The sequence below is a fragment of the Falco naumanni genome, chromosome 4 (genome assembly GCF_017639655.2).
Source record: "Falco naumanni isolate bFalNau1 chromosome 4, bFalNau1.pat, whole genome shotgun sequence".
NCBI lineage: Eukaryota > Metazoa > Chordata > Aves > Falconiformes > Falconidae > Falco > Falco naumanni.
Genome location: NC_054057.1, coordinates 87,420,569 through 87,433,430, shown reverse-complemented (window position 1 = coordinate 87,433,430; position 12,862 = coordinate 87,420,569). Strand labels below are relative to the sequence as shown.

Below are 12,862 nucleotides of genomic sequence, written 5' to 3'. Positions count from 1 at the left end.
CCCAACCCCATGCCCCTGTTTAGGTACAAGATTTGAGCACAATGCCCCGCTCCAGGGAGTCCTCACAGGGGTCCTGCTCTGAGGAGCGCAGCAGCTCTGGCTACAGTAAGAGTTTCTGCTAAAACCTGAGGTACAGGACAATGCCAACACAGAGGATGAGCAAGTCCTTGGCCAGACTGTTTCCTACAGCATCATTTGAAATGCCTGGAGGGTCTCTGGATCTTTCTGCATGCTCTGCTCCCTCTTCCCCTTGCCCAGCGATCAGGGACAGCATGCACAACAGCCATTAGCAGAGCAAAGGGTATTATTTGTGCCAGCAACACACAAGGCGACACCAGGGCACGACAATGAAACCCGAGGCTGCACCTGGGATCACTGCACAAGGACTCCTGCTTTTCTGATTTTGTTTCTACTGCCTTTTCATAGGGCTTGCTCTCAGCAACCTGTCTTGGGTTGCAGCCCTTGAAGAACGCAAGGAACAGGCTACCCAGAAGACCTACAGTTACCCCTCTCCTACAGGGAGCTTGTTATTCACCTTTTCTAAATGGCTCCAATTTACGGACTTTCAGAATAATGATTCATAAAGCCATGCTAGAGGAATTAATCACACAGCACCACAAACACCCTCCACCACTGCTCTGTGCTGTCCTTTATGCTGGAGCCTTACCACGTGCATAAAAAGGTGACCAGCCCACGGTCGGACTCTCGCAGGTCCGTAGCTCTGTTTGCGTTAATGTACAGCACTAATCCTCTGCACAGCTGGCTCCTGCAGGAAAAACCCACCCAAACATTTCTCTTGGGCAAAATCCCATCCCACCCACCATTATAAGCATCCCTTCTCTTTACCACACACATTCGATTCAGACCAGGGGACAAGACTTCTGATTGTACAGTTCCAAACAGTTCTGCCCTGAACTAAATTATGGGCACAGCTAGAAGTTAATTTCTTAGTCACTGTGATCACGCAACTTATTTGCTGATAAATCCGATTGGGGGCTCCATGGCATTGACAAGCATCTCAAGCATTTTTAGATTTTTGCCTTTTCAGATGCAGACAGAAAAACAAGGAGCCATGCTTGCTGGCTGGGAGGCCAGCAGCGCACCAGAAGGGCTTGTGCAACTACTCTGGCTTGAGTTTCTAGATAAAACCCCATCAGTTAACAGAATTCACACTGTGTTTGGAGAGGACATTCAATCCCACCTCCTGTTTCACACCAGGTATCAAACCCTCAAGGTCTTGTTCTGTTTTGCAGCCCCAGTATCTTCTGCTGGTGCTGAGACAGGTGAGCATCTACCCACAACTTACTGCAAGGATGCTCTACACACCTTTCCAGGAGCCCACGTGCTGTAGGAATTTGTAGAGTCACATGCACGTGAGCTAACAGACATGCAGAAACGCCTGTACTGTTGGCTGAGAAGTCTCCTTAGAGACAGCCCTGACATTAAATTCCCCTGGAAGACCCAATACCCAGAGAATAATCATAGCAGAAGCTTGTATACTGCGGTGGCTTAAACTCTGCAGCAGAGTCACAGCTGACAGACACCAGCTAGATGTGACAGAAACCCTCCTGCACCCCCAAGGTGCCCAAACCTCCCCCCAGTGCCAGCTCCAAGACCCTCTGCCCAGCTTCCTATTGCTGGCATTGGTCAGCGACAGACACCCCAGGAAGGAAACTGATCACCTCCTTACCGAAGTCTCAGATAATTTTAGGATGACAGCTATCTCAAGAGATAAGAAAGAAAAATCTACCACGCTAACTGCAAAGGGGGAGGGAAAAGAGAAACCACTTCCACTAAGAAACTCAAAGGAACCCTTCTGCACTGTAAGGAGACACTAATGGGGCTCAACGTATCAAGTGATCCCTGCTGAACCTGATAGCCACCGACCCTGTGCTGCATGAGGCTTCTGCAGGTCCAGATTTCCTTCCAAAACAGCTCTCCTACCTGAGCTCAGGAGCACAGCTGGGGAATCTAGTGCAGGGAAGAGCAGGATTAGGGAAACCAGCTCCGGCGACAGACTTTAAAACTAGTCCTTGAAGGAGACTCGATCCTTTGACCGAAACACAAAGGGGCACATCTTCCCGTTTTCCCTGTCAACCCTGTTTGTAGTCACAGTTCTGCAGAACCGCAGACCACCTGGTGCAGCACAGGGGACCGGCCAGACTTCTCCTTTCCGTCTGTACCTGCCCCCGGGTGCTGCCGCGGCACCCGGAGCACTGGGGCTCCTGCGCCCAGGGCTCCACCGCTACAGTACAGAGAATTGTATTACCGCTGCACAGCTCACAAAAAGCCCTCCAAAATTATGTTTCCAATTTCTGCAGCATTATATAATTAGCATCATTTGTGTTGCAAAAAGTAATTGCAGTAACATTTTTAATTAGTCTATTTGAACACTAACATTTCTCCAGTGTGCGTAATATGTTGACACGAAATTACTGGGTTTGAGGCAACTCAATGATTGGAGTTTGTTTTGCTTTTGTTTCTCACTTGCTTAATACAGTCAATAAAAGCATACGCTGAATGCCTGCGTGAAGTTAATGGCGACAAACCAAAACTCGCAGCAGCAGCAGGAGCTGCAGTTGAGGCCAGAGCTGCTCTGGGTTTCGCTTCCGTCTGGAGGGCAGCAGGGGGGAAGGAAGGGTGGGTTTTGAAGGCAGATAGCAAGACAGAAATACTTGCTTCAAAGGTAAGGCCTGTGTGACGCTTTCCAGCTGCTTAGTTTTGGTATCAAACGTTGAACTGTGAAAACACAAAACAAAAGAGCACTGGGTTTGGAGGATGGGGAGAAGGAAACCTGGAAGGAGGAATTATGGTTGGGATGAAGTCTGGAACAAAATTAAATCTGAAGAGTATCTTTGCTTACTGAGTCATAACCAGGGAGAAGGAGGAAACATTCTCCCCAGAGAAGTTACTGCATGAGATCTAAGCATCCATTACTAAATTATGCCTGCCTTTCCTCCCTTCCTCCCCCCCCCCCACCCCCCCCGCCTTCTCTTCAGGAATCAAGATGCCTCTTTCCAAGAGCTTTTCTACCTTGTACACGTGAAAGCAGTAACAGATGCAGGTTATTTTTTGCTTCTAAGTGAGAACCACGTTACATGGCTCTTCACCTCTACGTGAGCACCTCTTCCAAAGTTCCTAGGGTAGAAGCCCAGCCCAGCTGCCACGACAGCAACTCCAGGTTAAACAACCCCAGCTCTCAGTGAGGTGCCCCCCCCCCCCCCAACCATCCAATGCAGCTGGCACCCTCATCTGCAGAGGGACCAAGAGCTGCTTGGACAATAGAAGAAAGATACCCAAGGATGCCAAGGAGTGAACATGAGCACAAAAGATGAAGAAAGGCTGTCAGTTCCCAGAAGCAGCACATTCTGAGAACAGGACCAAGAATTTCACTCTCGACAGCTTTCAAACCAGTTCCCTTTACCACCCTCAAAGCACTTCTTAAGTTAGGAGAATGAAGACAGCAAAGCCATCGGCTGTGACTTTGCCACAGGTCGTTCCTTCACTGAGACAGCCTGCAGATAACGAGATGCAACTCTCTCTCCCTTCTCGTGAATTCCTTGGTAATGGTATCAGACAGGTGGATCTTGAAACCCAGGAAGGGGAGAACACATACATCCCTCTCCCTTTGTTATTTATGAGTTCACATGAGAGCTCACATACCTTTCAGCTACAACAGATCGTTTGTTAACAGAGTCAGAAAGCCCCCTCTGCACCTCAGGCTGATACATGATTACTGCACAACCAGTTTCCCCCAGGAAGAGTTCGTCTTTCTGGCAGCTCCAGGCACATCCACAGCACTTCTGTCTTCCAACACCCACAATATATTGATATTTTTTGTTAAACTGCAAGAACCAGTCCTGCTCCTCAGGACCGCCTGCGAATAGACCTCCTGCTGCCCAGCACAGAAATGCTTTCTGGCTCTGAAGACAGACATTAGCCCAGGAAGTCTTAAGATGCACACAAGGATAAGGAGGAGATTGTACACAAGGATAAGAAGCAGATTAGCAGGCAATCAAGTGGCATTTGCGGTATCCATTAGTATTTCAAGCTACAAAGACTCAGTTTCTGCTAACTTCCTGCCAAAAGTCACAAGTAATGAGCTAATTAACAATCTAATTATTGCAAATGCCCTAGAAAGAAATCAGGGCACTGGCAAAAACCTACTTGAAACAAGCATGGCCGTAGGAAACCGCTCAGAAACAACTGGCATGTGCCTTAGCTACATTTACAGCCATCCCACTGACCAACGGGATAAAATAGTTGCGGGAGCTGTTAAAAGTTGAGTTAAAGCTGCATTCAATAAAGGGAGAGCTGAACACTTAACAATCAAAGCTTACTGCAAGCCCTGTAGGGCTGGAGAAAAAGAACCACTAAACAAAAGCTAGCCCTGAGGTTTTTGTCCTTCCATGTAAACATTTACCAAGTTCAGCAGCAACTGCAGCACAACCTGCGGGGCACAAACCTAAAGTCTAGTGCTTCTCACCCACAGGAGTGGTGCCCGGCACCACCCGGCACTACAACAGCTCTGGAGCGATAGCTTGACCCACTCCGGGGGCAGGAGCAGCGTGCGATGCCAGCCCTGGCACTCCAAATTCATCCTCCCACTGCAGAACCACCGCTCTCCCTCCTGGAAACTGCCGGGGTAGCTGTGATTTCAAAGCAGATGGCAGGCAACAGCAACTTCTAGCTCGTGCTCGACTTCCCAACCTGGAAGCGTTCTACGCGGAGACACAACATGCCTTCTGTCGTGGGGCACCTGACTGCAGGATGCTTTTGCTGTAATGAGGATCACACCCATGGTCTACCTTGCTAACCAGAGCGCTTTCACCTGGGGACCTCAGAACCTCGAAGAAGGGGATGCATGTGAAAATCCACAGAAGATAATCAATTTTAGGAAATTATCTGGGGTAAAGATTGGTCTGTTCCACATACCACAGCCTGCAAAATCTCCTGCTGCTATACAGTAATGCAGTTTTCATGTCTGTAATACCAGAATAACCCAGAAACTGTTTTTTTAAGGGTCTGTTACAGATCAGTCACACGCCTTTGGAGACATCACTGAGCAGAGTGTCCTGCTGCCGATCTTACTGGTGTTACTGCAGCCTTGAAAGGGCTCCTGGTCCAAGACCCACAGGACAGGGCTGCGCTGTTGAATATCTACTGCCATGGGGAAGGTCACTCCTTTTGGGGGCCAACTGCTACGCGTCAGCAAGTCTGAGACCACCCTCATAGGTCCCATTTACTGATCTCACACCGCAGACTGAGTTTATAAATGTCTGGTTAAAAACATCTGAGGGTAAACCTTGAGAAAAGGGCACAGTTACAGATTTGGACAATAGCTCCTAACAGCTGGAAGACAGACTTGAAATGACTCCAGTTATCTGACACTGAATGCTATCGGTGGAACTGAGCAAAGCACTAGAAATGAGACAGGAAAAACCCTGCTCTGCCAGCACGAGTCTCCCTAGCTTTTCTGGCACCCTTCACATTTCAGGGGTGTTGTGTTTGCACCAATACAACTGGTACGATGCTGCCTGCACCATAAGGAAAGTCAGAGAATTAACAATTGGGTAACCCAGGGAAGACCCACACTAAGAGATAGAAGCTGCACAAAACTCCCCTAAGTAATGAAACTCAGCTGCCCATGTATGAAACCTCCAGTACCAGGGGAAGCTGTGACCTTGAGTAACACCACTAGGACACATTTTAGTCTCCACATCTGCTTTCCTCTGCTTGCCGACAGCAGCCCAGGCCTTTAGGTAGGCGTTTGGGAGGCAGCAGGGAGATGCTTTTGGTATTTCCAGGTTATACTCCTAAAGCAAATATTAAGAATGAGTATCAGCACCACTTAGATTGGGCTAGACTTAGACTGCTCCTGTGAGTATCTGCAGAGATGCTCCTGAGAGCACCCAAGGCAGAGCCCCCCTGCCTGCAGCCGCAGCACACGCAGAGCTGCCGTCAGAGACTTGGACCCACCACGGCACCTCGGGGTTTGGTTCTGTGCCACACCACAGCCCAGTGGGGTCTGCTTTCTGCTTCAGATACGGATGAAAGCTGCCAAGATGAGCTGTTCTTGAGATATTAGAGCTGTAACAGCTGCTTTATTTTCATGCAAAATACCTCAACTTGGGATTCAGCCACTTACCAAAATAAAACTCTGCCTCCAATACTCACAAGAGCAAAATTTCACCGCCAGCAACTGCAAGCACCAGGCTCGTTTGAATGCCAAGCCCAGACCCTGACCAGGGTTAGCTAGGTTAGCTGCCAGCACGTGCGACCCGCAGTTAGGCTAACTACAAGAGCACCAAGCGACCGGCTACAGGCCGGTTAATTCATCCTAATTTCCTGAGGGGACAGCCAGAATCCCGGCACTGTCAGAACAAGGAATTCTGGTCGTAGTAACCCTGAAGTTATTGCAACATATTGTTATAAAGCCTCAGTTCTCCCCCTGCCAGCCCAACTAAGCCACTCAAGTTGCTCCAGGTTGCACAGTGACAGCGCCAGCCACCACATACCACCACCCCCCGCAGCCCTTTTGCCGTTAAAACACGGGGGTTTGTGTTAACGACATTAAAAACAATAAACTTCCCTCTGCCTTTTTGGGGGGATTTATGTGAAGTCCTGGGCACTTATCTCCGGTAACGAAACCCACCGGCTTAAAAGCACCGACCAGTTGCTCGGTTGATTAAAAAAATGACTAAGCTGCTTCCCCGGCCTGGGCACGGCGGCTCCCGGGGGTGCTGCCCGCCGCCCCCCAGCGATGCTCCGCGGCCGGGACCGGCCCCGGGGGTGGGGGACAGCGCCTGCTCCCCCCTCCCCGAGCCCCCCGGCGGCGCCACACTCACCTTGACACTGGAAGCCCTGCTTGCCGAAGCCCCTGCGGAGAGAGAGGCGGCGTGAGACTGGCCGGGCCCCGCAGCCTCCCTGCCCACCGGGGGGGGCCCGGGGGAGCGGGCAGCGGCCGACTGGGGCGGGGGGGGGGGGGGCCGGGGCGGGGGGGCGGCGTCCGGCTGGGGAGGCACGGGGGGATCTCCGGGGGGGGATGTCCGGGAGAGCGGGCAGTGACCGGCTGGGGTGACCCGGGGGGGGTCTGGGGGGGCGGGGAGGTGTCCGGGAGAGCGGGCAACGGCCGGCTGGGAGGACCCGCGGGGGGGGGGGGGGGGGGGGGGGGCGTGTCTAATGAGGGGGGGAATGTCCGGGGGAGCGGGCAGTGGCCGGCTGGGGGCATCCGGGGAGAAGCTGAGGGGGGGTCCGGGAAGGACCCCGCCGGGCGGGGGCCCCGGGAGAGGTCGCTCACCAGATGAAGTCGGTGCAGTGGCTGCAGAAGGTGGGCTGCTTGAAGAACCGCGCCGTGAACTTGTGGTTCTTCACCTCGTGCACGTTCTTCTGCCGCAGGGCGCCTTTGCGGGCGAAGCGCACCGGGCCCTCCTCGCCCTCAGGGCCCGGCGCCGGCGGCGGCTCAGCCATGCTCTGCTGGGGCTGGCGGCCGCCGGCTCGGCTCGGTCCGTCCGCTGCAGCTGGAGCCGGGCTCGGCTGCGCTCGGTACCTCTGGCTGCAGCTGGCGAAAGGCACCGACACACACCCGGGCACCGCCCCGCCCCTCATCTACATAACGCCTCCGCCCCGCCCTCATCTGCATGGCGAGCCCCGCCCCCGCCGCTGCTCGGCATGGCGAGCCCCGCCCCCCGCTCGCGCCGCTCGGCTGTCGCCCCGCCCCTCCGCATGCTGATTTGCATAACGCCCCGCTCTGTGGGGCGGGGGGCGCTCCCTAGGGCACAGTGGGCGGGGTCAGAAGAGGCCCCGCCCACACAATCATTTGCATGTATCATCTGCATCCCCTCGGCGATGCTGCCCCGGCCCCGCGGGGAGAACCCGGCCGGCGGCCCACGCGAGCCCAGGGCACACGGGGTGACCGGCAGCGGCTCAGCGCCGTGGCAGGGGCACCATCCTCTCCCGTGGCCCCCAAACAGGCAGTGGGGGGGCGCGAGCAGGGGTCAGCAGAGGGTGATAAGTAATAACAGTGATTGAATAGTGCTGGCGGTAATAGTAACAGTAAGAAAAGCCCAGAAGCGGGTAACCCTGCCTTCCCGTCAGCGGGGGGGCAGCTGCACCGCAGGCATATGCCTGCTGCAGGGCTGGCGGTGGGAACGGCGTTTCCCCCACATTCCCCCAGGAGCCCAACGCTTCCCGCTGTTAAGGTCAGAATGATGCCGCTCTACCCTGATTTTCTGCACAACACAAGTCAGCAGCAGGAGCAGTAAGCTCAGAGGGGGGATGCAGGGGGTGTGTGAACCCCAGCCTGGCTGGGCGCTGGGGGTGGCAGTAGCTCAGGGGCCACCAGCAGCCTGGGCAGGTCCCGGCTCACCTGCACAAGGGGTGCAAAGCCGACCAGCTCAGCAGTCCTCTCAGAATGTTTTTTTTTAAACTTACAGTTCAAATAACGACCTTCTTTTACCCAGCCCACTGAAAACACCTCAGCTGAGCTGCACGGAGGAGTTTTCAAACCACATTTACCATTCACCTTTCTTGCTACCTGCTGGCATTCACAGCCATTGAAAATCAGATCTGTCAGCATCCTCCTCCTCCGACGTCCCTGTGCCAGCCTGGTGCTGCATCATCCCTGGCCTGGGAGCTGAGGAAATGAAAATCCAAATGAAAACAGGAGGCAACTTTAACTGAAATGTAATCATGAAAATATTTCTGTGAACAAGTCTTTCTAAATTCTCATTTGTGGGATTTAATTCTGGCTCTACAGCCATGTGATCGTATTCCTTCTGTGGCCCCAGACCGTCCCTGCTCCACTGGGATCCAGCCCTCCATCCTACAGGCTCTTTCTCTGAAGAATGCCCCTCTGGCTCTATAGAATTAAACACCCGAGAGGCTTACCAGAAATAGGCCCAGAGCTGTTATTAGGCAGCTGCTTTAAAAGGTTCATTACAATAATAAACTGTAGCTGACCTGTCCTGCTGATGTCGCCTTTCCATAAACAGGCTCGTTACTAAGCCCCAGTGCCATGTGATTTCAATGCTAAGAAGGAGCAATAAATTGCAGGGATCCCTCCTCATGCTGCGCTTGTGTCAGAAGGAAATGAAGGGAAACCTTGCGCAGCCCTCCCGTGGCATGCCGGAGTGAGCGGGGGCCAAGGTGGTGCTTTTTCTCCCCGTCACCGTGCCAGCCTGTGCTGCGGGGTGTCTTCTGCTTTGGGAGCGAGGCCCTATTCACCACTGGTTTGCATATAGAAATCTTCGCCACAGAAGTAACTCCTGCAAGCAAAAGAATGAGAGCAATAATGAAAATAATAACAGGTCATTTTGATTCCTTTCCTGTGTACTTTCGCGAAGGAAAGCGGTATATTACCATAAGTGCATGCTGCACTTAACATGTTACCATGCCAGGCTGAATTCTTCTCGGTTTAATTGTAAACTCTGAGCTTTGCCTGTTTCTTCTCTGCTGTTCTTTTACCGTATGTACCCATTTTCCAAACACAGCCCGCATAGCTGCTGCATATGAAACCCAGCAGCAGCAGAAACCACTGAGAATATGTCTTTAACTCTGCGCTATAAGTATTGATGATCATGTTAGTGTTTGTGCACAAGCTTTCTTCACTCTGCTGGGCCAAGAAGTACAAAAACCAGGTACAGTTCCTGCTCTTGGGAGCTTGTTTTCTTTTTCCCTTATTTTACCACTTTCATTATTTAGCACACTCAGAGTCATGTCATGCTGAAGGAAGGATTTTCAAGACCATGCTGATTTTCATGGGAGCTGGGTATTCAGATCCCCTCAGCACTCTGAAATGTCAGGCTGAACATCCCAGCAGCTCCTTCCTCTAAGGAAGTGGTTATATTTAATAATGCAAGTAAAATCCCCACAGGTGCGACGAGAGGACTAACACACAAACAACTTGGAACCGGTGCTCTCAGGGGAGCACAGTGCATGGACCAGAGGGGAAACCAGCCCGGTTCGTTCCTGCTTCCGTAAAAGTGCTGGTTTTGTACTGCGTTTTCCTCTCCATCAGCTCCTGCCATCAGACAGACCAGGGCACCGCAACCCAACGCAACCCAACCGGTGATACGGGCAAATGGGCTCTCCTTTCCTTGCCTGCAGCTGCAGCATACCTCCATGGAGCACAGCGCTGGAAAATCCTGGCTCGCCTTTACCCGCCGGCTCTGCAGCCTTCCTCCACTTCTGTGGGGTGGGAGAGCAGCCCCGCAGCCACAGGAGATGCAGAGACAACAGGTGCAGGAGCAGGCTCCCATAGAGACATGATTCACATCCTCAGGAAGGGACCTCATCCTCCCACAGGCAACCGAGGAGCTGCTCTGTGGAAGGGAAAGCACTGAGAGCGCCTCAGGGCTGCTGCTCGCTGCGGGAAACGTGTGAGCAGAGCGCCTGGTGCGAGGCTGCAGGCTTGGGGCTGCAGGAGACATGCCCAACAAGCCCTTTCCAACAAAAATCCCAAACCACAACTAACAAATTGCAGGGGTTCAGGTCAGGTTCAGAAGCCCACCACAGTCGCACAACCCGGTGCGTTGCACCAAGCATGCTGCAATGTGCCTGCGGTGCCAGCCGACTCCAGCCCTGCAGCATCACTGCACCGGTGGGGAGAGCCAGCCCCCGAGGCCAGCAAAGAGGCAGAAACCCAAAAGACAAGGTACGTTCTCTCCATTTCCCAAGCAAGCTTTGCCTGCACATGTGCAGGAGCCCCTAACACTGCTGCCGTGGTCGGGACCATGCCGGAGCTGCTGTCCCGGAGCAGCAGCTTGCGTGGGAGAGCAGGCAAGCTCCTGGCAAGCACGCTGCAGCCTCCAGCCTTGCATCGATGTGGGGATGCTGCTCCCTTGGTGCTCACATTGGCTTTCTCTAAAAAATTCAAAGAAGCTGGAGAACAGATTTTTCTCTTTTTTCAGCATTTGTTTCTCAGGGACCTAAATCCGCCACAGGAAACAGGTGGAGGAAGAGTCAAAGTCTAATTAAATATAAAGGTGTCTCAGCAGTGCTCAGCGGCCTCCGCCTCCGTTTGCGGATACTGTCTTGCCCCACCAGCTTGCCAAGAGGGCCAGGCGCAGGGGACCCTGCGGCCTGGACAGGGGACACTGGGGCAGAGACAGGGGAGCCTGGGGCAGGGACCCACTGCACCCTCCCTGTGGGTGCAGCCAGGCAGCTCCGCGAGCAGCAAGTCTTCACTCTGGCTCCCAGGCCCCGCATCTCTCCGTGCCCCCGTGCAGCGCTGCAGAGCTCGTGGAGGCATTGGGAGGCTGCGCCTGAGCGCAGGTAAAGCTGAGAGGGGCAGCAGGCTGGGTGCAGGTGGGTGGGCGTTTGGGAGGGTCTCCCAGTGCTTGGGGGTGCACGCTGAGGCAGCAGCACTGCTCCTTAGAGCCCAGGAGATATACGTAAAGTTGTAAAAGCTTTCACCAGAAATGTTCTTGCCAGGAAGGGGCAGATACACACACACATTTCTTTTTTTTTTTTTTTTTTTTTGGAGGAAACCCCTGGTACCACCAAACTTCAGAAAAGCTGCTTGTTGCTCACAGCAGACGATCCTTCAGGCTCTGGGCAGCAGCTGCCCAGGCGGTACCTGGAGGGCAGCGCGGCTGTAGGAACCAGCATGGGGCAAAGGGCCCGTGGGGCTCAGCTGCCGCAGGAGCTGCTGCTGCTCTGGGCAGCACTGGCCCCACTGGTCACCCACTGGGGAGGGGGGTCTGCCCTGGGCTGTGCAGGCACACTGGGGATGGAGGGGGTAACAGGCAGGGCCCCCCCCGCAATGGGGCAACGTCAGCAGTGCTGGTTTTTCCCTTGCTGCTTTCACAGTTTTTGCATGTTTCACGTCCTCCGTGCAGAGAGGATGGAGCGAGGAATAGAGAAGCTGCGTTCATGTGAGGAGAGACCTAGTTACCCACCCACCGGAGGCAAGAGCATCCTTCGCAGCCAGCCGCTGTGTGAAAAAAAAAAAAAAAAAGCAGCCCAAACGTTAGTGCCTGAGCATTACATAAATGGCACGGGTGGCCAGCGGCAGGAGAGCACCGGGAAGGAGAGCACTGGGAGCACTGCGATGCTCGGCTGGAACATCCGCTGCTCCAGTCTTAGATGTGAAAGCAATCCTTTCATTTACCTCCACCCAAGTTTTTCAGCAGCCTTGTTTTGGTCTGGCGGGGCCAATGCCGAGCTGCTGGCTGCTCTGGCTCTGCGTCGATGTGCTGGAGAGGAATCAAACAGGGCTGTGGCCGAGGGCACGGGGACCACTGCCCATGGTGGTGGGGCTGCTGAGGACACAGTGTGCTCTGGCCAGCCGCAGCCCTGCAGAGAGCCTCTGCTCACCCAGGGAAGGTTTCAAGCACAGGGTGCAGAGACACCCAGGTATGTTGGGCAGAAAAGAGGAGACCTGGGCAAAGAAAGCAACGAAGTGCTGTCCCTCATGGTCCCCAGAGCACAGGTTACCCAGCTGGCAGAGAGCTGGCACATGCTGACCCTCCACCCTGGGGCAGCAGGGCACAAGCAAGCGAAGGGACTGCAATAAAAAGCCGTAGTTAAACAGGGCTCCATCCACCACAAGCCCGTCCGCTCCACGCAGAGCAGGCAGGACAGCATCTCCCCATCACACCAGAGAGCACAATTTCCTGCAGAAGCAGAGCTTGTGCCCTCATTCCAGGCTCTGTGCTCCTTTGCCCGGGACTCCCAGGCATCCAAGAGCAAGTGAGGATGGCCTGGGGTGCAGTGCCCAGTGGGGAGCTGCCAGGCTGTGAGGAGCAGCGGGGCAGAGCCAGAGAAGCAAGCCAGTTCCTGGCTCAGCATGCAAGCTTGCAGTGCCCGGTGGTCAGGGCTTGTGCAAATGCACTGCTGTTTTTCAGACTCCCCAAGGTTT

General features: G+C 54.0%; 1 protein-coding gene across 2 annotated transcripts in view; it reads right to left on the bottom strand.

Moving 5' to 3' along the window:
* Positions 1 to 7,595, bottom strand: part of PRKCB (protein kinase C beta) — a 129,615-nt gene extending 122,020 nt beyond the window's left edge. For both annotated transcript variants that reach the window (XM_040591831.1, XM_040591830.1), the window contains exons 1-2: positions 7,301 to 7,595; positions 6,849 to 6,880 (exon numbers count right to left, since the gene is read on the bottom strand). In XM_040591831.1, coding sequence (XP_040447765.1) covers positions 6,849 to 6,880; positions 7,301 to 7,470 — 202 coding nt within the window. In that variant the 5' untranslated portion in view covers positions 7,471 to 7,595. The remainder of the gene's footprint in view (positions 1 to 6,848; positions 6,881 to 7,300) is intronic.
* Between the last annotated feature and the right edge of the window lie 5,267 nt (positions 7,596 to 12,862).